The sequence below is a fragment of the Phoenix dactylifera genome, chromosome 1, assembly GCF_051530095.1.
Source record: "Phoenix dactylifera cultivar Ajwa chromosome 1, Ajwa_hap1_PhDact_Kaust_v1.1, whole genome shotgun sequence".
NCBI lineage: Eukaryota > Viridiplantae > Streptophyta > Magnoliopsida > Arecales > Arecaceae > Phoenix > Phoenix dactylifera.
In genome coordinates, this window is record NC_143190.1 from 10,775,490 (window position 1) to 10,799,860 (window position 24,371).

Sequence of the window (24,371 nt, forward strand, 5' to 3'; positions counted from 1 at the left end):
ATAACGAACCATGACCAGTTTGGCAACAAGAGCGAAATACTGTTTGTGATGCATTAACTTCGGAGTAACAGAGACAGAAAGATGCATGGTACATAATCTGGTAGACTGCCATCAAATTAAATACCGCAGAACAATTCAATCTGAGACCTTCTTTTTCCTTAAAAAGGTAGTCAAGCATCTCAATTTTCATTTAAACAATAAAATGAGAATCAACTGGGCATATAGATGCATCCCAGAAGGAATAAAACAAATGAAGATAAAACGAGAGAGAGGGGGGGTTAAGGTCCTGATCAGAATCAGCCCACTCTCCGTCCCCACAGGAGCAAGCAACCAAGGGGACCCTGAGAAAACTACAGCCAACAGAGCATATAGAATTGAACTTGAAGATAAATTATCATATCACAATAGCATGGTTCATCTACAGAACTCAACAGAGCATACAGATTGGTGCACTGATTCATATTCTTCAGCCATCCGAACATTCATATGGTCATCATAACATGCACCTTCCCACATTTTGTGAAAGTTCTGATAAAGTTGACCAGATATTCATTGCAGATAACCGAGCAGTGTCAAGCCCTTTCTCATTCCCTTGTCACCTGCCGCTCAGGATGGTCTTAGTACAAATGAAGAACAATGAGAGAAGTTCGATGACAATCTATACCACTGAAACTTTTCTCCCTCAAAAAGGATAGTATTAATTAGTGAAACTAATTCTGTGTGCCAAATGATGACATCATCAACTTTATTAGAAGAAAAGATGATCTACCATTATGTCAACAATCTTGATGAACGCTTTCACCTGCTGATGAAAGAAAAAATAATTCATGTTTAGCAGCATCTTCACCATTTCCTTTCTAAGTGGAGATATCCAAAAACAATTGATAAATGATACAAATAACTTTGGGAATCCAAATACATGTCAGCTAAAGAGCTTTTTTTTCTTTTCCCCGATAATCAATAGAAATATCAGACTGTCAGATGTTACATGCTCGAAGAAAATATCATTGCAAAATAAGGAGACAAAAGCAAGCCTTCTTGGCTTGTAAAACTGCACAAAGCATATATCTGGGCAATTTTGGAACGTATGATTTGTCATATACATGTTTTCCTCAATATATGAACCAAAACTTAACCATGAAAACTTTTGTGCTGCTTTAACATGCAGAAACTCATAAAACCATGGAATACCATGGATGTCTCTTCATACCATTTAAGGATTAAATGGCCATGAGTCCTTGAAAACATCAAAGCAACTGCACTTTAATACTAGATGCACTTAACCTCACGCATATAGCAGGGAAATTAGACAAAATTAGTGTCCACTCTGATCAGTCAAAGTTAAATAGAAATTACCACACTCAGCATCATGACAACCTTATAGTCCTGTCAACCACTAACATAAACTGTGGATATCTCCATCAGTTACTTTTCGTAGTTCTTTTGACATCAAATGAATCCCTTGATGACTACGCCAGCTCAAAATACTAATAACATTGCCACATCTCCCATTTGGTCCCAGTATGCACTGGACTGGAAGTATGATCACATCCACCAGCTCCATCAGACATCAGAAATGTGATCTGATAGACCTAAGGGCTAGATAGAAATTGCATGTCCGTTAATTAATTCCACTGCACTTATGGCCATTTATGTCTGAATGACTACCAAACCTGTCATAAACAGAATTCTTTAACCTTTCTACATCTTCAATCAATATGCATTCTTCCATTTCACCAGAAATCATTGCACGAACAGGATCCACCTCTGAAATGATGAAATCGATTGGCATCCCGTACGACAATTTCTCGTTCAAACAACTTTGATACAAGCTTAGTAAATTCATGACAATCACCGCAAACTCGAAGGTTCTTGGTAATGCGGATGGGTGTTCCCTCAGATGTTTGAATCAAGCCAAATGTGATGGCAAGCCTCTCACTATGTCCATGCAACAATCTTTTCTTCTCCTCTTCTCTTACATCATGCAAAACAAACCTAGTATCCTCAACATAATCACATTCCACTTCCAATCGCTGCATGATCTCAGCCAACATTGTATAGATTGCAACTGAATCTGCATGAGAAGTGTCTCTTGCAACAAATGCATGCACCTTATTTCCCACCTCAATCCAGCTGCAAGCAGGGTCCTTCCTCAATCCCCTCTCCTGCATCCTTGTTCTCACCATTTCCACATTTTTCCATTTCCCCATTGAAGCAAAAATATTTGATACAAGCACATAATTTCCTGGGTTTTCAGGCTCCAACTCAAGAAGCTTCTCAGCTGCAACTTCACCGAGCTTATGATTCAAGTAGACCCTACAAGCCCCAAGCAGTGCACACCACACAGCTGCTGTTGGTTCAACAGGCATGGACTTTATGAATCTGTATGCTTCTTCCACTCTACCAGAACGACCAAGAAGATCAACAACACAGGCATAGTGTTCTGGCCATGGCTCTAATCCATACTCGCTTGTCATAGTTTCCAAATAATGTTTCCCGTCACTGACTAGTCCAGAATGACTACATGCATAAAGAAGAGCTAAGAAGGCGATATGATCAGGTATTAAACCCATCTCTTGCATTTCCCTAAACAGCTCTATGGAATCCTTGCCTCGACCATGCATCCCACAAGCACTAATCATGGTTGTCCATAGAACCAAATCTTTGCATCTGGCCCTATCAAATATTTTGAATGAGTTCTCTATGTTTCCACACTGGGCATACATGTCCACCAGTGAGCTGCTGACTGATCCATCTGTAATGAGGCTTCTTCTTATCAGATAACCATGAATTTCTATTCCTTTCACCAAGGAGGATAAACCAGCAGTGGCAGCAAGGATGCTTACTAGTGCAACAGAATCAGGCTCAATGTTGGCCTCTTTCATGTCTATGAATAAACTAAGAGCTTTATTTAGGAGTCCATTGCGAACATAACAAGTTATCATACTGGTCCAAGACACGACATCTTTGTTTTCAATCCTTCCAAAAACATGAAAAGCATGATTGACCTTCCCACATTCGCCACAGACATCGATGATTGTGTTCTGGAGTACGAGATCTAGCAAACCATGTCTGACAGTATAACCATGAATTTGTTTTAACAAGGAAAGACATTCCAGACCACTACAAGCTTGTAATACACTTCCAATCATCATTGAGTCCACTTCCAGTCCCCATTTCTGCACCTCCCTAAACATTTCCAATGCCTTCATGTAACAAGAGTTTTGAGCATAACATGCAATGACTGTTGTCCAAGATATGTAGTCTTTAGCAGGCATTTTATGGAAGACACGTTCAGCATAATAAACATGGGAACACTTTGTGTACATGTCCATCACTGTGTTCCCTACCTGCAAATCAGAATCAAATCCTTGTTTTATTGCATAAGCATGAACCTCCTTACCAGTCATCAAGTTTCTCAATCGACCCAAAGCTGAAGCTATACTTGTAACAGAAACCTGGTCAGGTTTGAAGCCACACTCAAGCATTTCATTGAAAAACCCAATAGCTTCCTCATATAAACCATTCTGGACATAACCAGAGAGCACCGAGTTCCATGATACGTTGTCTTTCTCTCCCATCTCACCAAATATCCGGACCGCTTCACCCATCCGTCCACATTTTGCGTACATAACAGCCAATGCATTACCTTCATAAATTTCAAATTCTCTATTACATTTTAAAAGTGAAGCATGGATCTCCATGCCCAACTGCAGAAGCGACAGTTCTGCACAAGCTTGAAGAACACCCACGGCAGTGTATGAGTTCATTAAGATTCCACCTTTGTGCATTTCTCCAAATAAAGTCAAAGCCTCAAAGAACTTCCAATTTTGCAGACATGCTGAAATCATTGAATTCCATGAAACAACATCTCTCCTACCATGCAACCTTTCAAACAACAACACTGCAGAATCAAACTGCCTGGACTTTGCATACATGGAAACCAGTGCATTGGCCACAAAAGTGGTGGAGTCAAAACCACACTTAATCGCCGCACCATGAATCTCAGTCCCACAATGGATATCTTCAAGCCCACTGCAGGCTTTAAGGACGGAAGCAAAAGTGCACGCATCAGGCATTAACCCCGATATCCACATTTCATGATAAAGTTCAACGGCCTTAAAAGGCAGCCCATGGGAGGCATATGCTCCGATGAGCGCATTCCATGCAAAGATTGTCCTTTGTGGCATTTCTTCGAACAATCGTTGAGCAGCAGACAGATGCCCACATTTCCCATACATGAACATGAGCTTCGTGCTAAGAAACCCATCTTCCAATAGAGAATTGGTTTTTACGATGTGAGAATGTATCTGCTGGCCTTGGAATATGGCCTTTCGGGAAGCACAGAGCTCGAGTATGGATGAATAGGCTTCTTGAGAGGGGGAGCGTGGTGGGCTTTGGAGGGATAGGTTAGTGAGTGAGAGGAAAGCCTCTCTGAGGCTCCCATGCTTGCAGACCTCCCTGAGGGGAGAGATTTTGTTGGTGGGATCCTGGGAGAGTATGGAGAGATGGGAGGGTGGAGCTTTGGGACAGGCGGAGGTGGCCAAGTTTAAAGAGGGATGCTGGTAGCGCGTAAGATTGAAGGATAGGGCCATCAATTGCGGTGCCTTGTTACTGTTGCTGAGGAATGGTTGGACGAGGCTTAAATTGTGGAAGATTGAGCTCATAGGGAAGGCAGTGGCATGGCCAAGCACCAGAGATACATGCTCCTTGTTCTAAATCACATATAGGTAACTCTAAGGTTTACGTACATGGATCAAGGATTAAATCTTACTTCAGAAAAATTTGGGTTCAAACATTAAAATTTTCAACCAAGACATTGACCTAACTTGCAATTTGGTCCAACACATGCCGAACCAATTTGACAAAATTTTCTAGTTAGGTAAGACGGTTGGGGCAACCACCATAGACAGGGAGTTCCCTTCCTATGTTCAGCTTAGAAACAGGGAGCAAATAAAGGTTGGTTGTTTCTCTCTTCTGGTCTAATTAAACTTGTTCTAGTTTTATCTATGGAATTATTTAGCTTTCATTTGGTCATTGATACAAACTTTCTTGAGCGTTTTGTGCAATCTTAGATGCAGTCCTTATGGTTAATAATATTTTTCATATTTAACCACGTCCTTTACTTTTATTCCTTTGGTTTTGGTTTCCAGGGACAAAGTCTTTCTCCCGTGGGCTTTCAACAGAAATTCTATCCCTTGATTAGCTCTAAAGAAGCCAAATCCACGAATATATCATTTCAGGACCTGTAAGAGAGCATTTAAACTCGTCATATAATCGCTGCTATGTAGCATTGCAGTAATTTAAACTATGATAAATATACAAGATCTAAATTGCAGTTTTAGTTGATATATCATATAATCTTGTTTTTTCTCCATGCAGAATCTTGATCTCACAGTAGAAATCCTCCTCTCTTTTTTTGAGAAACCTCACATTATAGATCATCTTATCAAATAATTATATACTCCTTTTTTTTTAAAAAAAAAATCTGACTGATAGTTTTCACCATAACATATCAGCAAAATTATTTAGCAAAATGTCACTTTAACATATCAGCAAAATTATCAAGTGACATGAATTATTGAGAAACAAAAACTCTGTAATGAAGTAAGCCAAGTACTTTCTGTACCTATATTTAGTGTTGTTTATTTTGTAAAACATTGCAGAACTCTATGCCTTTTGGGATCTCTGGACCCAGCAGAGGTGAGAGGAAAGGTTGTGGTATGCCTTCGAGGGAGCAAGCGGTTCACCAGGCTGGTGGAGTTGGAAGAATCTTTGCCAATGATGAAAGCACTGGGAACGAAATCATTGCAGACGCTTATGTTCTTCCTGCCACCCATGTCTCCTATTCTGCTGGTGTCGCTTTATTGTCCTACCTCAACTCGATCAAGTTGGTTCTCTCCAATCTAAACTCTCCAAGAGCATATAAGATCTTGCTTGTTTTAAAATCTCATGCTTATGGTTCTTCTTTTTAATTTTTTGAGGTAACCACATGCATTTCTTTTGTTAAGCAATGTGATCATAATATGCCACTGCCAATCCCATATCCTCCCAAGGATAAGCCCTTAGGAGAGAAATTGTGAGGCCCAATAGTCCCACATCGGAAATACTCGTTTCAGAGCCTGGGCATATGAGGCGGGTGTCCCCAAATCTTGCAGACGCATTTCGGGTGGAAAACAAAACCGGGGAGGGATGAAGGACGCTTGCGTGAAGCTCCGGAACCAAACAATATCTAGTAAGGGAGCCCCGTATTTCCCCCTCATGTGGTTCCCACGTGGGCACTAGGTGCCTTATGTGCCCCGCACAGGAGGAGACGTGACATTTGGTATCAGAGCCGAGGATGGCTCTTGTCCGATGATGGAAAGGGTGTGAGATCCAATAGCCCTACATCGGAAAGACTCGTTTTCGAGTCTGAGCATATGAGGCGGGTGTCTCCAAATCCTGCAGATGCATTTTGGGTGGAAAACAAAACCGAAGAGAGGTGAAGGATGCTTGCGTGAAGCCCCGAAACCGGATAATATCTAGCAGGAGAGCTCCGTGTTCTCCCCTCATGTGGCCCCCATGTGGGCACTAGGTGCCTCACGTGCCCCGCACAGGAGGGTATAGTGCCTCACGTGCCCCGCACATGAGGGTGCGTGACAGAAATGACTACCATTTGAGCTGGTAGTTATCATTCGATCCTATACTTTTAATAAAGTTTTTTGGAGCAAAACAATGACTAACCGCTGGTTCATCGAGAGAACAAGGGAGGGAGAGCAGAAAGACGAGCAGAGAAGAGGAGCGACCACTCTACAATGGTTCCTGGATATAATGTAAGGGAAGAAATAATGATAATAATTTAAGATTGTAGGTAAGAAATCTTTCTAGATTGGCCTATTAGCTCAGTTGGTTAGAGCGTCGTGCTAATAACGCGAAGGTCGCAGGTTCGAGACCTGCATGGGCCATTTATTTTTTTAAAAAACACTTTTGTATTTTGTTGCTTTGCTCTTTGCTCTTTTAAACTTTGTTTTTTGTTTTATATTTTGTTGTTTTGCTCGTTGCTCTTTTGAACTTTGCATTTTCGTTGTTTTAATCCTCAACCCTACATAACGTCATACGAGGTTTATTTATTACATTATACACTTTAGATCTATCAAAATTTACAAGCAGTTTATGAATGGTTCTTAACCTAAAACGGCCAGGTCATATTATAAATCTTTGGAAAATCCTATAGATCAAGGAGAGTTAGATTTTTGATTATTGTAATTTAAATTCATTTAGAGAGCGAAAAAGAATCCTAGATTTTTTTTTTGATACAAAAAAAAAATGCCTTGCTTTATTTTTGAGTTGGATTAACTGTGTATGAAAGGAACAAAAAGGCAAGATAAAATACAAAACAAAAATGGAAGTAAAACTCAACCTATACATGCTTCTCACATATTTTTTCTATTCATATCTTAATGTCTTCGTCAGGCTAAGAGTTCAAATTCATTCAAATTTAATCACAAGCACCACGATCGGCCTATGGTTAACTTCAATAAATGAGTGTTGTAGTGTCTTCTAGTTCACATGGGCCATAAGCGAGATATATTTTAATACTATTTTTTATAATATAAGATCTCATCCAAAAAAATTAGTCAGAAAATATTTTTTTGAGCTCCTTAGTTTTGCATATGAGGCTGACCATAAGCCTGCATGGATCCTCATAGTTATGTGGACTATGAGTCTTATGCTGCAATGCGCATGTAAGCCCATCTTTCAAGGACGTAGCACTCCATCCAAGCGGCACACCCAAGCGTACCGATATCCGGTGCAGTATCGAACTGGTATTATACCGAGTCGTCCATTGACTGATACGGTTGTCGATGCTAGTTCGGCGGACCTTACACTAGACCATAAAATTGAAAAAAAGATAGAAAATTTTGTTTCCTTTTATGCATTGAGATCATAGGATTTTCTAGGAACGCATGGAGGAGTACAATAGCAATTATAATAGGATTGCTAGCATGATCAGAGATAAGCACAAAAGCAAAAGAGGAGCAACTAACAATACTATAGGGCGATCAAAAAATTGTAAATGGCTACCAAGTGGAGAAAATCAATTGTATAGCATGAGCTATATGGTTTTACCACAAAAATCACAGTAAACTGTGTCACCAAGCAATGAAATTTGAAACTGATTTTTGCCATTAAACTTGATTATAGAGGGCAACTATGTGACATATAATCTCATTACTACACTAAATATCTACTACGAGCGTTATAGCTCACTAGGTGTCCATTTTTGGACTAAATACATGCTTGGTGTTCATTTTTGGACTAAATACGTAGGAACTAGATAGTAATATCTTAATTTCTGATGGTGCCATAGCTCAAAGGAGTTTGGGAAACTCTCTTGCAATGCTGCAACTAGTGAAAGAAATCAACTGACAATTCTTACATCATCAAAGCAATCACTCCTAGTTTCCTGATGGTTTGCTGATCAAGTGAGCTGATAACAAGTATTTTAAAACTCCCAATCATGCGTAGAATACATTCTTATGTGCACAAGATGCAACTGAGTCCTTAAAACTTGGTGGACGAATTTGCCAATATGTTGCCAGTACTGAACATCAAACATTTTTTGGATATGTTGCTCACTTAGGAAATGGTATCTTACATGTTATGCACTAGTACAGTAACTCTAACGTAATTGTATTGATATATCTGATATCAACAACTTTGTTAATTAAGTAAAACCTTCTCCTTTTCCACTAAGCAAAGAAAATTGTGGCCAGATCAAAAGATATAAAGGAGATACCTACAACAATTTACCTTAACTATGTAGTCCTCCAACAAAGCCAATCTCTACCAACACTGGGCCAACATTTCATGATCTCCACAAACAAGTTATAGTAGGTATTTCTAACTATAGTAATATATATGTTTCTCCTGACGACATCAATGGCAAGCCCAAGCTTCATTATGCTTACTAATATCATCAAATTTCTAGGAACATCCACACATGCACTGCTAATTTCAAAACCCACCAAAGTCGGTCTCTGGAAAAACAATAAGGATAATACTAATGCTGTTGGCTATACTTCATATGGTTTTAAAAAAAAATTTATGCAAAAGCAATTCCATTCTTCCCTGGCCCCCTAATACTAAATGGAGGCTCGTGGTTCTCGGCTCGTGGTTCTCGACCAGTGACATCTGCTTCGCCTGCTCGTCAAGATATATAATTTATTCGCTGACATTTTTGTAAGGAGTTGGGGCATAGAAGAAGAAATGAAGAAATACAAAAAAAAAAGAACATGTTGCACTTTACAATCAAACAAAAAACATGCTATAAAAAATATGTACCAAATATGCATAGCTTGCGGTGACTACTAATTAAAAGATGAATGAGGATAAAGAATATACAATAGCAACATATGGTTGTCTAGTGGTTTTGCTGATATTTTTCAATTGGAGTAGTTCCTCCTCAAAATTGAAGCCATCAACAGATGCATGGCAAAAGCGAGTGAAACCAGCAGTTGATGCAAGAATCTTATGTGACAAGGAGAAAGCATCGTTAACAAATATAGTGGTGCCTGAAGATAATTTCTCAGAAAACTTGGAACAATTGGCAACTTCTTCTCTGAACATTGTCAGGTTGTCAAGAAGAAGAATATCTACATTCTCCCACTTATTCGTCTTGGACTGTGTCAAACCAGAAACATCATTTGCCGGCACAACTTTTACTTAGAGAAGTGATGACAAACGGTCTATTAATCATTAATGTTGAAGTAAAACCAAGTCAATAAACTGAATTAATTTTTTCAGATTATAGGCCAAGATAATTTCAATAAATATCTATCCGAGATTTTCTAATATTCATTCAATCTGCAACCTAACAGTAATGATGCCTAATAAAGCTGATAAAAAAAGAAAATTTCTCAAAGATACTACGAAATAGTAAAAGAAAAACTGATTGCAAGATCATAACAGTAACGAGGGATTGGCATCATTGTGAGCTATAAGTAATCTACGAGAAAGATAAATCACATGTTTGAGAACAGGAATGATACTGACCCGCAAGGGACTCGACGGAGAGAAGCATTGGATCACGTGATCGACCCCAGTTACTGACTAGAAGTACTTTTACCCCAGCGTTAAATAAATATATGATGGTAAAAAGAGATTTATCTAACGAGAAATTGTTCGAGTCCAATGCTTCCAGCACAAGAGTGGAATCACCATCCTTCTCCCGAAGGCAAAAAATTGAAAGAAATGCTTAAGTCAATGTTACAGCAGGCAGTATAAGTGAGGACGACAGTCATAACAAAATAAAGGGTGGGTCTAAGAGTCTACATACAGATACATTTGGTTTGACATATCTGTAATATGAGGTGCCACTGCATATCTAGCTGAACTGAGGACGTACAGCTTAAGAGTCTACCTACAGAAGGATCAATTATAAATTTGTTGACAAAAACAGAGATTCTGGACAAATAGACAAAGACGAGAGGCAGGTTATGTAATGATGTTGTTCTGCGGTGATATAGGAGGTAAACAAACCAAACACCATTCATTTCATCTCTTATCTAATAGATCTTGTTGACTGATGGCTGCATTTTACCATAGAGGGTCAGGACCTTGTACAAAGGCTTGGAATACTCTAAAACATAATAGCAGAGATTACTGATCAGGGGTTAAGAGGAGTATCAATAAGATTAAATGCTTCCAAAAAGGGTGGCGTTTTACCATAGAGGGTCAGGACCTTGTACAAAGGCTTGGAATACTCTAAAACATAATAGCAGAGATTACTGATCAGGGGTTAAGAGGAGTATCAATAAGATTTAATGCTTCCAAAAAGGGTGGCATTTTTGGGTTTTATACTTTTTTTCCGCTGGTTATCATGTACTCTGCTGTATTATATGGTATTTATGTTAATTGAACTTCAATTGACAGTTTTATGAGATCCAACAGTTAATATGCAAGTGAAAATTGCTGACATGTAAAGGACTGGAATGTTCTCTGTTATAAAGAAACTAATGCCAAAAAACTATTTGCATGGAGATGTACAAGATGTTAAGATGCATGCAATCCCATGGAGCAATTGTTGTCGGGAAGTATGATAAATGAGGGCAAGCAAAAAGGTTTTCGTTTGCAGAGAGGTTCAGGCAAGTTGGCGTATCATAATTGTTATGCAGGCATGTAAAGATGCATGCATGAGTTTGTTGATATTTTGTAGCATGGCAAGCCTTAACACATAATATGCACCATTTTTCTTGTAGCAATGGATCCTACACTCTTGCATCGAATCCAGTGATGATGTAAAAATGACAAGTCCGTATGGGCAGTGTTGTGGTTCAAATTTGGCCTGAGGGTGACCATGCCGGAGGAGTCAGGGGAGCCGCCGGTGGTTGGAAGAAGAAGACGGAGGCCACCTCCTGCGCGACGGCGACGGACCTACACAAAGCTTCACCGGTGTTTCCGGTGAGGGCCCTCCGACGATCAAGTTAGAGTGGGATAAATTTGGTTCAGCCAAAAGTCCCTCAGAAGTTACTTGACCGGGCTATTTATAGTTCCAGTGGAGAGGCCCAGGTGGCAGAGACACTGTCCGCCTTCATCATGAGGGGCGTGGCTCTGAGCCAAATGACGCGCAGCTAAGGCCGGTTGGTGGCGTGTGGTACTGTCCGTTCTCGAGAACGGTAATGTGTTGATAGTCACAGCAGGGTATAGCCGGGGTAGTCATGGTGCCGTCCTTTGACTGTCGAGGGTCAGCTATCGAAGAGTGGCACGGTGGTGCTGTAATGTACGGCCACGTAGGAGGGCGTAGGCATGCACATGGGTGCGGTTGTTGGCGAGGCCAAGCCCGTTGAGAGGTTGCGTCATGCGTTTGGCGAGGTCGGCAAGACGAGTGCTGGGGGTTAGCTCGGCTACCCGAGTTCCGAGGTGTGCTCGGTGGAGCACCCCGAGCTCAAGGGCCGAGGCGCACTACTGAAGTAGGCGCCTTGAGCTTGGTCGGGGCGGATCGGCGAATAGTGGAGGCACCTCGAACTTGGTCGGGGGAGTCGGCGAATATTTGAAGCCGATGGAGCTTTTGGCGGAGTCCGAAGCCGAGCTGGTTCTGAGCCGGACTGAGGATTTAACCGGACGGTGTCGGCGTTTATTGGGCCAAACTGGGCGGCCTTTTAGCTGTGGGCTGAACGATTCACTTCGCCCCCCATCGTTTGCCCCCCACTTTCGATGTCGAGTCATGCTTCAGCTCGGGCGAAGGAAGTAGCCGAGCTTTTGATCGTCTAGCCCTTCGGTCAAGCACTTATGTAGATATGCGCACCGAACTTGGTATGCATATCTTATCAAGGGCCGATTACATCTGGTCGCACTTCGTAAAATGAGCTTGGGTGAATTAGGTTGCCACATCAGCTGAAGAGGAAGCAGTTACGAGAGCTCTTTTAATGCTAAATGTCAATCGTCAGCATGTTGATGATTGAATTTTGTAAATGAATTGACAAATTAATAAAGTATTATTTGGCATAATTCATCATTTTACATCTTCAAATGAACTCTTATATGATGAAGTCCTTAGGACTTATTAATAATAAAGGAGGATTTATCTTCGAGTCCTTAAACTAGTTCGCGACCAAATGATATGTTGTTACAAAGACGATGGCATTATCGAGATTAGGTCGTTGTGTGACATATACGTTTGTTGTCCTCTTAACCAAGGAGTGTGGAGACACTGGTATGCCACACAGGTGAAGTGTAGGAGTACATTTCACTGAACGTGACCAATTCCGAAACGCTCTACTGTCAAGAGATATTCTAAGTGGATATGGGTATAAGTTTGGCCCTCTGACCTGAGACCGCAACCTGTGACTAGTAAGCAACTCATTGTATTCTGGTACCGGACTGCCTGGATTTCTAATTCAGTGACGGAAGGTCACTGGATGCAGTCAAGTACTTGCGTAGTCAGTTGTGAGTCGATATGGAATTGACCCCTCCTGGAAACAAGAGATAATGTCTTGTAATTAATTTAGCAAAACTTTGGCCACCCAGTGAGGAGTCACGGGATATCTAAAATTAATTACATAATTAATGGATATATTAATTATAGGGTTGACAGTGAGTTCTAAGTCATACTGGCATTAGGAGTCAAAGGAATTGAATTATACAGTAAGCATAGTCCAGGATTCCAGAATATTTGCTTCGCATATATTCGGCCTATTCGGACGTCGGGTACCATTGCTAGATGATCACATCGATTAGTGTGGGAAGTCGTTCCTGTACTACCGGCTTAGGTTTGAACCTATAAGGTCACACGCATAGAAGTTTTTTGATTGATCAAGAAGGCTGATGAATGATTAAGAATCATTCAGGAGTAATTTGGTCAATTCGATTGGCAAATTATCTTATAAAATAATTAAAGTAATTATCAGAGGATTAATTAGTAATTAGATTGCTAATGAACTCAATTGGATTGAGTAATTAGACTAAGGATGAGCTAAATTGAAGTAGATTCAATTCTGGGCTCAATCAGAATTTTTGACCTGATTGGTTAAGTCTGAATCAAGAGGACTTAGGTTGACCAAATTAAATTAGATTAAATTTGTGCTTAATTAGGGATTGACCTAATTGGATTAGGTTCAACCCATGGTAATTGGATCATTATAATTATTAGAATTTAATTAAATTAAATAGGTTTGATCTAAAACTGTTCAGATCTTGAAATCCACTTGTCACATATCCATACATGGTGCCATAAATTGATTTTTAATATGATTAAAAATTAATTTAATTTATTTAATGGTGCCATGGGACACTTGGCAACATCAGGGACCTCTTTCATCATCAGATGGGGTGACATGGAGAGATAATTTCATGAAAAGAATTGGATAAGATCAAATTCTCTCTCTTTATGGCATATGTCATCCTTATCTTTATCTCACTTCTAATTAAGGTTGAATTTCGAATTTAATCACCACAAAATCACCACGTGACCCTCTAATCTGATTGTGGGCATGGGAATTTCGAAATGGAGTGAGGGAATGGGCGACATGATGAAGGGCTTGGATGTGATCAATCCTTTATCATGTGATGGCGCATGAAGCTATGTTTGAATTTTGAATTCAAAATATAACTTAACTCCACAAAATCCTGATTGTTGGCGTGTGAAGAGGAGTAGAGTTAGAGTATAAGAGGGGGTTATCAGATGGTAGTCGATTTCAAGGAAAAAAGAGAGAAAAAGGAAAAAGGAGAAAAGAAAAAGAAAGAAAGAAGAAACTAGTTCATCTTCCAACTTGCCATTTGATCTTCTACTAAGTCCTTCACGCCATTAGTGTTAGGGGTCCTGATAAGAGTCTTTAGATCAGATCTAAGTCCTCTTCAATCCCTCTAAACCTTTCTCCAAGTTTTTCCAAGAAGGTGGATCAAAAGTTGATAGCATTGGAAAAATCAAATTTCAGCCTCAAGAAATTCTGCGCAAGCTAGCACTTCCGCAGGATTGGATCTCTCCAGAAACTTCGTGTATACTTCTCGTAGAGGCCATTCGTGTACGTGGCTGCGAAGTCGAGGATCAGATCCACAAGTTTCATCCATCATAAAAGATATTAATCCTACATTAATCTTTTATTTTGGTATTAGGGTCTAGATCCGATTCTCCGAGGTTTTACCCTCCTTTGGGGCTCCTCACGGAGATATCTCCAGAATCCATTCGATGGATATTCGGAGATTAATCGGAATAGAATGTTTAACTTTCAGATCTAATAGTTAATGATGCATAAAGTTTTAGCATAATTGTTTAAACGATTCCGGCATTATCCTATGTGTTCTTACAGTGTTGATTTCTAGATTTGATCTTATAAGCATATACGAATTAAATTGTTTGATTCGATTTTTTTGCTACATTTTTGAAACTTAAAAAAAAACTATATATGACTTGATCCCCCTTATGAAGGGGTACGTAGGCAACCCGATCAGGTTCAGTGGTTTTTTTTAAAAAAAAAAAATCAGCATGCTTAACCCGATCAAGTTGTCTTTGCTCGCTTCCAAACAATCACTGTTCCATCTGAATCAGAAGAGGCCAACAAGTTCTCCCCATGATTCCAGGCAACTCCTATAACTGAAGAACCATGCCCCTGCCGAAACAAATAAATCAGCATCGCAGGGATAATGCAGCAAAATCTAGAAAGTGGGCAGACCTGCAGCTTATTGACACGTGTGCTTTGGCCAAGTTAAGTCATAGAAGTAAACATTTGAATCCTCGCTGCCAGAAACTTAATGTTCAGCAAATCAGTTAGTCAGTAATCTGAGTTTACTGAAATGAGCAAAAAGAGAGACTAATAATATTTATATCATCAAGCAAGTGCAACTGTCAAAGAAAAGATCATTTAACTGCAATAAAAAAAGAAATTATATCTGTAAGTCTGGAAGAGCATGCGCAGTAGACACATGTTTGAAGTGTTGTTTCATATCAAGCAGGACCATATGCCACCAGCAAAAAGGAAGATAATCCGGAACATAATCAAGACTGAAGCCTGATTGTCAGTTACGATCAAAGGGCTCTAACTGTCCAGTCAACTATCTTTAACGTAGTGGACAAAGATACCAATGCAACCAGTTCAGATATGATGCCATTGTAAAATTAAAGTGAACATGGTTCTTAGGTTTCTCGGAAAGTGATTGTTCCACCATATCCAAAAATGGGGGTCAGATATCTTTTTTGAAAGATAAATGGAGGTCAAATATCAATTTTGCAATTGGAACATTTTCCTGATATTTTTTTGGCAAAGCAAAGGGTTAAGCTCTATTCCGAACTTCCAACCAACCAAGGGGACCTTTATAAGGTAAATATCAAGCTTCATAATTCCAACCATAAAGTAAAAGATAGACATACAAATAGCCTATTTTGCTAAGACAATCTGCCAGGACATCGTTTTATGTCCTTCTTAATACCTCTTCTTCCATCTCCTAATATCTTGCATGTTAGGACCTAATAAATATTTTATTAGTGATTATGAAAATACTACTTCAGGTATCACAAGTAGCGTAGGCCACTGAAACCTCTAAGTGTGATAGATACCTATAAATTCCCCTTTTTCAAGAGAAAGTAGAGGGCAGAAAGAAGCGCAAATTCTGTGCATCCGGGGAGCTAATTTGAGAGAGCACAAAAGAGTCAAATACCCTTTCACCTCCAAGGCAACACTGCACAAGACAGCATAACTAGATGAGTACTGAAAGAAAGCTCAATAGCTTAAGATACAGATTGATGGAATTTCCAATGCAAGAGATGAAAGAAAACCTGAAGAAATAAATGTATCCATCTTGAACACATGTAAGAAGTGCAGGACCTCATGCCACAAGAGAAAAAGTACGATACTGCACAGTTTTGATTGGAGATTTGCTCCAGCTACTCCTATTTCGATGGGACCTAGATATGGACCCTGTATGGGAGCGCACGCTAACAATGTATATGCATCCCTGTGATGTTCACTCAAGTTGCAACATTCTGGATACAAAGTATTCTTTCATTAAATTAATGGACATGGTTCAATTAATATGACCCTACCTGTCCATCGCCAGCAAAAATAAGTTGACCAGTATGATCATTATCCATAGCTGTTATTTCATTCTCAAAGCGAAGTTTGTTAATAACCCAACCGGTGCTAAAATTGATAACCTGAGGCATAATTTAAAACATAGTAAGAAGGGGGGAGAGAGAGAGAGAAAATAATTAAAGAAATAAATTATGTCAAAAGAAAAAAAAAGAAAATGACAAACTGATATGGAATTCCTAAGAGAGAGAACCTCTAGAATTTTCTTGCTTTAAAATGTCGGACAAGGCATTTTGTCTTAGCAACACAATCTTGTGAAATATAAAATTCTATAAAACATGGCATGGAGACATAATAAAAACCTTACATTGATTTCTTTGTTTGCATTGCCAACTGAAAACAAGTTGTTATTCACCTGCAACCAGCATCAAGCAGATCATAAATAAAGCCGTATCTACAGAGACTGCTTAGAATCAGTGTTAATATATTTCCAGTTTCTGGATAAAATAATAACCCAATATCTCATATTTTTCCAGACAGTAAACATTTTAAACAAATGTGACACATTTTTTTGAAGTGGCATGAATTATGTTAACCATGAGCAAAGAAGTGATAGAAGGATTACGAGTCAAAAAAAATTGGAGTTAAAGAGCCAAACCAAGATCATCCACCAACTCATTGCAACCAAGAAATTCATAAATCAAAATAACTACATGTTTCATGGTCATTAAATGGTCTCAGTAGCAAGAGCCCATAAATATGTGGCGTCTTTAATCCAAAGTGTTTGTAAAGTCTTTTCAACTACCATAGGTTTGGACTTAAGGCAAGAAAAAGAGAGAGAGCAAAAGATTGTTACTTTTGCTTGATACAACCTTTCTCCATTCCATAGTTGCAGATTTGGAGCATCCAAAGAGAAATTTCATCTGACTTTAGAAGATCAAAGAAAGGAGGAGCAGTTTAATAAGTTAAAAATACTTCTAAAATTCTCTATTTTGGCTGATACTATCAGACGCTTCTATCCACCTGTGCAAATTAGTCACTGCAGATTTCTTGATGGAAGGACAAACTTCATTTGCTAGATATACAAGCTTGCTTATGTTGTTCTCAGCTGTCAAATCTATGGTAGTGCTTCCCTGTTTGTAGAGACTGGCACTTGAAGGAACAATAAACACCAAAATCCAGTCCTAGAAGAAGCAGCATTGCCCCTCCCAAAATTTATATTGTAGTTTGGCGCATTGTTTGCAAAACCAAGAATGAGAAAACATTGAGGTTGAGAAGATTAGAACATTATGAAAGAAGCTGAAGGCTTTTCTAATGGGCAAATACATGAAGAAGCCTCTAAAAGAGGAGGTTCTGGCTAATGCACCTTGGGCATGATAGACTACTCTTAATAATGACATTGACAAGCTCCAATTATTCACACATCAACTAAGGAAGGATAACCTTCTGTTGGTTGACCTCTAGCTAATTGATAGGCAGACTGTTGAACTTCCTAGTTAATGGCAGCAACTATTTTCAAAACAAGCATTCTTTTGTCATGCCTAATCATAAATGGAAGATCCCGAAACTTCACCATGGAAAAGTCTAAACTTGCATTACATAATAAGAGATTATCATGTAGTCATACAATTAAATCCTTCAGCATCATATGCTAAAGGTATAATCACCTTTATGTAGGAATGAAAACATGCAATTCTAAAGAAGTATCAAGAGGTTACTTAGTACAACGCCTTCAATACTATTGCAATTTTCCAAGGCAAACCTGTGTGAAGATTTTGGGTGAAGTTAAGCTAGGAGCTCCAGCAAAGAGGAATGATTACAAAAGTTATGCATTCAGTATTAAAACCTGTGTGGAGATTTCAGGTGAGATTAATGATGTGAATCTGTGCAATGTCTTTTCAAATTTTTCATGATTTTTCAAATTCTTGGTATTAAGAATTATTAATCAAAGTGCTAGTCAACATGCATGATAGAACATGCTATGTACTCCACCAACACCTTAGACATGTAGCATAGGCATGGTAACAATTGCGTGCCAATGGTTGGCCAATAGTAATGCAAGATTAAATGAATCATTAGCCACACTCAAGTTAATCCCTAAAATCAAGTATCTTAGTAATATGCCGAAGCCAGAACATACCTAATGTTAGACTTAAGCTTGATGCAGCGAATCAACACATGTAAAGATAAAGCAACATATACTTTAAAAGAAAAACACTCATGCATGCATGATTTTCAAGTTGATAGTTAAGGATGTAGGCCTGGGGGCATACCTAAATTCTCTGACTTATAGTACTTTATATTGGCTTATTCTTGAGAAATTTAACATTATCTTGGGGCTGATAGTGATGCCATGGTCAGCTTCGACAAAACAGAACTAGAATGGATGAACATAACAATCAAAACTCTTGATCTGATAGGACAATCTGGTACTCTTCTGATAGTTCCACAGGTCAAGATCAAATGTACAAAGCTTATTCAATGCATTAGATTCTTTAAGCCGGTTGAAGTGCCAGTTTGATCTGTATCAGGGACAATACAGGTATTGACACCTGTAAGATTCTTATTATTCCCCTTAGTGCAAAATATTAATTTAATAGAGAAGAGTCTGATAATTTGACAAAAAAGATCTCAAAAGAATACAAAACAACCTATTGAATTACTAAAAGGTAATGCATCTAATATAACAAAAAAGGTATTTATAATTTATAAGACAAAGATGGCCTTGAAAAATATAAATAATATAGTTATCCTATGAATCTCAACTTCTAGTTGCAATACCAACAACCAACATTAGACTAAGTAGTAATATGAAGCAAATGTGCTTTTGGAACTAAAATCACCAAATTGAGCTCGCAAATTAGGTGGCATTAATTTCCAGTGAGTGTTTTGTGGTTCTAGACTAAGAAGATTCAAAATGTAGTGTTTCACAAGTTACTGGATAGAGAGAACAATCAATCAAGTAACAGTCATGAGAGTGCATGATCAATCAAGTTAATTTGCAATGTTGATTACATATAAATTGCAGAATCCTTGTAACACATGCACACAGAGCATGTGAGCATGTGAGCACACTATGGGTGAAACAACAAACGAGTTTTCATCAATATCTTGATACTTTATATAGGAAAAATAAGAAAGAGTGACATGAATCTTTACGCACCGGGTGAAAGCGAATGGATAATTGGGAAGAAACTCCATATATTACTCGAATGCAATGACCGTTAGATATTTCCCAAACTCGCATAGTCTTATCCATTGAGGACGAAGCAATGTACTGATTGTTAGATGAAAAATCAAAATCTATAATCTAGTTAGCAATTTGGGAATAAAGGAAACAAGTATTGGTGCAAAACGATGTGAAATCACCAAAAAATTTCTTGTGACCAACGTCACAAATTCAGTTGAATATTTCCCAATTATTTAAACTAAAGAAATACAGTTGTTAAAACATGTTACTATAAATAAAGTGCAAGATGAATGTTGACTACTATGCAAAGTGGTTGGACATATTTCGAAGATTGAGCGTAAAAACATGAAATGAAATTACAAAGAACTCTAGCAGATGTTGCAAGGGTTAGACAAAGCTTATAATAACACTTCTATAAAGAGAGATAAGAAGAGAATCAATTGGTGTTGCTTAACAACACTAATATGAATATTTAATAGTCATTTTGTGTTGATTCAAAAAAATAGATCAATAGAATACATGCAATTTGATATCTCTTCTATTCACTTTCAATGTCCTCTTGTTTATTGTGACTTCCAACCAAGGTCTGCCGTACCGATACATACCATCCTGTACCGAACATATCATACTGTACCGGTGTCGAACTGTCATTCGGTATAAGGGGTGCACCGAGTCTCAATACGCCGATCTGGCCCCCCATACCGGGCAAATAAAGTATATTAGCATGGCATCAATATAGAGTCTAGTAGCGATATTATGAACCTTGCTTCCACCCCTAGATTGTGGAGGATGTCATCTCTCTAATGATACCTTAACCAATTTGATGGTAGGATGCCATCATCATATTTTATCCAATATCACCAAGATTTAAGGTACTCTTAAATACCTTAAAATTGATTCCTTGACAAGAAAACAATTATTGATATAAGGTAAAGAGTTCCATACTCACCCTAAAGTAATAGTTATGCACAATAAAGAGATGCTTTTACATGAAGGGATGCATAGAGGATTCAAGAACAAAATTATTTGATGATGCATAAAAGCATTAAGTGGGGTAGGTTCACTTCATATGAAAGGTTCATGAAAATCAAGTTCTACTAGGTTCTAGATTTATTAGACACCAGTTCTAAGAAAATAGATTTCCAAGTTTCCTCATTAACCAATGCACATAGTAGCTATATTGTAATGCATTGAAAATACCAAGTACTCAGAATGTAATATTGACGCATCCCATCTTTTCACTTTCAAGAACTTTTCTGCCTCTTCCTCTATCTTCTATTTGATGTGTGACATGCCCATGTTTTAACATTAGTTCTAGCACCATTTCAGCCAAACACATGTGACAATGCAATATACAATAAAGCCGAGATATGAAAATTATATGATAGGTTTTCTTTGGGAATAAAAAATTTGAGTAATAATACATATAGAGCCCTGGATAATTGACACGTGGTCTAACCTGTGATGGCTTTTGAATGTCCTCTTAATTGCTGAAGGATGGAAGGTGGGTCAGAGACATGACAAATTGTCAAGTTTCCATCTGATGCAGCATATGCAAGTAAATCCGAACTCATATGCCCAAATTTTAAGATTGTTACTGACAAAACAACATTTCAGTGAGTTTCTATTGGAAAATTATATTAGATATTGTTCCCTTGAATAGTAGAAAAGAACATAGTGACAAAACACTGTTTTATGCATTGAAAATCACCTGAAGCTTTGCAGTTGTCAAAGATGCAGTGCATTCCAACAAATGATTATGCAGGTTCAACAAATCAAACTTGACGGTCAGCATCACTTATACTCGAACTGAAACTTGCACGATGGCTAAAAGCTTGGCTGGAACCTCTTAAGTCCTTTAGGAAAGAAATGATACTGTCAAATTGTTTACATAATGAATTAGGAAGCAAAATTTAAATCATATCACAGGAAAAGATAGTGCAGATTAGTTATTTAAATGTGGAGCAAAGTACAAGCTATATAACTCTAGAGAGAAAACTTTCTTTTAGAAAATAAACTACCAGAAGTTAATGCAAGAAAGCATGCAAGAATGCAGCACCTACCCTGCTAGAACTCCAACTGTCTGCCTCAAATATAATAGACTGCGGGCCTGGAGATGAAGCCCAGTGCCCACTGATACATCAGCAATACCTTAATATCAGATTTGAGTGAAAGCACAATTATTTTTTTTTAAAAAAAAATGTGCACGAGCTAAGACAATAAAAAGTTCAACATAAATGAAGACTTTATAGTAGAGACTTCATAGCAATAAGAAGTTAAAGTATATATGCATATCCTTTACCTAGATTTTGACTGACATCACCATATCCAATATGAACATGGTATGGCTCTTTTCGAAATAATTCAAAGAAAATAATTTTACTTGGATGATGCAGATAAATTTTTGTATGCATGCCTGAATATATACAGCATTTCTGTTTATGTGCACATGCAACCAGGCAAAGATAGCCAATCATTTTTTTTTGACAATATGAAATTAAATATCTATATCAGTCATATCAAATGTCTGTCATGTTATGGATGAGTTGAAGAATTTAATCAATAAAGAAAGGCCTAAAAACTTGCTTCACCTATCCCTTAATAAAAAAGATTTTGATCATTTCTCATGCAAAATGAAATCAACCTGACAAAAATTTCCATGATAGATTTGAGTATGTGATATCCATACTGAAGATATTACAAAATTATACAGCATTCCGTTATAAGTATGCTGAGTTTCTAATATCTTTCCTATAGACACTTTTTCAACCAAACGAAACATTAATTAGCAGTTCTCAGAAGCGGTTCGAAAGCATGGGGCCTTCGACATCTAACATTCAATTAATTCTGTCCATATACTTCAAATTCAACACCTCTGACCCATTTCAGGCCCATGAACTCAACCACGGCGGATCACCAACCTGTGCCCCGGGGTACTCGGCTGGCTCTGGTTAGCGGAACTCTTCCAATTTCTTGGCCTGCGAATGAAATTCCAATACGCCACGTAACCTTTGCCATTGCATCTCCATTCCTTTTAACACAAGAATCCAATTAAATTCAATGCATTACCAAATTTTCCAAAGATTCGATCATTTTCTTGATAAGAATCAGCTAAAGATCCATCAAAATATAAACCGCAACCAATAGATCAGAGAGATAGGTACCCTCCGGTGATCGATCGCCGGCGAGGACCGAGCCTTGCGGTGCAGGAGGAGGCGGCGGATCCCAACGTAATCGGGGTCGTTGTGGGCGATCGGCGGCTGGAGGAGGCAACTCCAGAACTAGGGATCCCTAGCCGGCTTCTCTCTCGCCGCCTCAGATTCCTCCCCCTTCTCCTCCATCCCTCTCGCTCGCTCTCGCTCTCGCTCTCTTCTTCCGACAGAGAATGAGATCGAGCTCGCTCGCTAGTAGCAACAAATATTTCGGATCTCGTCTGCAATTTTGTTTCCAGAGATTCTCAAACCCTAATTTAATTAGCCAAGGCAAACTGGTTCATGACATTTTGTTTTAGCTATCGGTAGCTGACTGGTATTCATTCAACAAGTAGTCCATCATTGCAATCATAGAATTTAATTGCCTAGTAGATTAGAAGGTTTTAATTAAGCTGGAATATTTTTATTTATTATTTTGGTTTGATTGTTGTTTGAGTCAGTTTCATACCACCAAAATTGAATTTAAATGGCTCTTTCCTCTTTGCCTTTTGTTCATCCAATAAATTGTCAAATTGAATTATTAACTTATCCACATTGCAAACTGGTTTCATTGTAACCATTCACGAATCACTTGAGCAAATTAGTTAACTTGATCCAGTTTATGTTAAGCACTATTGCAGGTTATCACAATTGAGCTAACTGGACCTTCGCAATCACACAAGTTCTAGAAGTCCTTCATTGAATGAAGCTAATCTTTCATCTTATACTGTAAAAATTTTCCTACAATATTCTTTTCTAGACCTTCATCTTCTTTAACATATTTTTGTCCTAATGCATCCTAGAACTTACATATAGCATAAATCGGGCAAAATATATCATAAAATATATAAAAAATTGCAGACAAAATTCTACCATTATAAATAAAATTATTTTCGATATCTGATTGTGTAGTGGTGGCAGTTAGGGGTGGCAAAATATGACCCGACCCGCCAACCCGATCCGTGTTCGACCCGCCATAAACAGGTTTGGGTTTGGCCTAAACAGGTTCGAGTCGTAAACAGGTCGACCCGTTTAACCTGTTTATTAATTGGGTCGGATACGGGTTTTAGATGTCTGACCCGTTTAAACCGTTTAACCCGTTTAACTGTTGGGCATGTAAACAGGTCTAAACAGGTTAAACGGGTTAAACAGGTTAAACAGGTCCAAACAGGTTAAACGGGTCTAAACAGGTCTAAACAGGTCGGGTTGGGCAGGTTAAACAGGTTGGGTTGGACAGATTAAACAGGTCTAAACAGGTTAAACGGGTCAGGTTGGGCAAACAGGTTAACAGGTCGGGTCGGATTGGGTAAACAGGTTACCTGTTTATTAAACAGGTTAAACGGGTCGGATCGGGTTACCTGTTTAATAAACAGGTCAGGTTCAGGTTTGCAATTCCTGACCCGTTTAATAAACAGGTCGGGTTCAGATTTATAGTTTTCTGACCCGACCTGTATTTGACCCGACCTGTTTATGCCTGATCCGACCCGA

General features: G+C 38.5%; 1 protein-coding gene, 1 non-coding gene and 1 pseudogene across 3 annotated transcripts; 1 reads left to right on the top strand and 2 right to left on the bottom strand.

The window, feature by feature from the left end:
* Positions 1 to 151: 151 nt before the first annotated feature.
* Positions 152 to 5,222, bottom strand: OTP86 (Tetratricopeptide repeat (TPR)-like superfamily protein). The gene has a single exon (XM_008797572.5). It carries the CDS (start codon positions 4,665 to 4,667, stop codon positions 1,734 to 1,736), a length of 2,934 nt encoding a protein of 977 aa, XP_008795794.4. The 5' UTR covers positions 4,668 to 5,222; the 3' UTR covers positions 152 to 1,733.
* A 1,635-nt stretch (positions 5,223 to 6,857) lies between these two features.
* On the bottom strand, positions 6,858 to 23,568 carry LOC103711461 (uncharacterized; annotated as a pseudogene). The gene is made up of 12 exons (XR_015977698.1): positions 22,857 to 23,568; positions 22,614 to 22,723; positions 21,756 to 21,825; positions 21,404 to 21,548; positions 21,152 to 21,289; positions 19,666 to 19,805; positions 16,870 to 16,917; positions 16,517 to 16,627; positions 16,250 to 16,428; positions 16,031 to 16,152; positions 15,150 to 15,224; positions 6,858 to 15,086 (listed from the first exon to the last, which is right to left on the bottom strand). The product of XR_015977698.1 is annotated as an uncharacterized LOC103711461 (transcript).
* Positions 6,871 to 6,944, top strand: TRNAI-AAU (transfer RNA isoleucine (anticodon AAU)). Its single transcript has one exon. It is a non-coding gene; the product is annotated as a tRNA-Ile (tRNA).
* Positions 23,569 to 24,371: the final 803 nt, after the last annotated feature.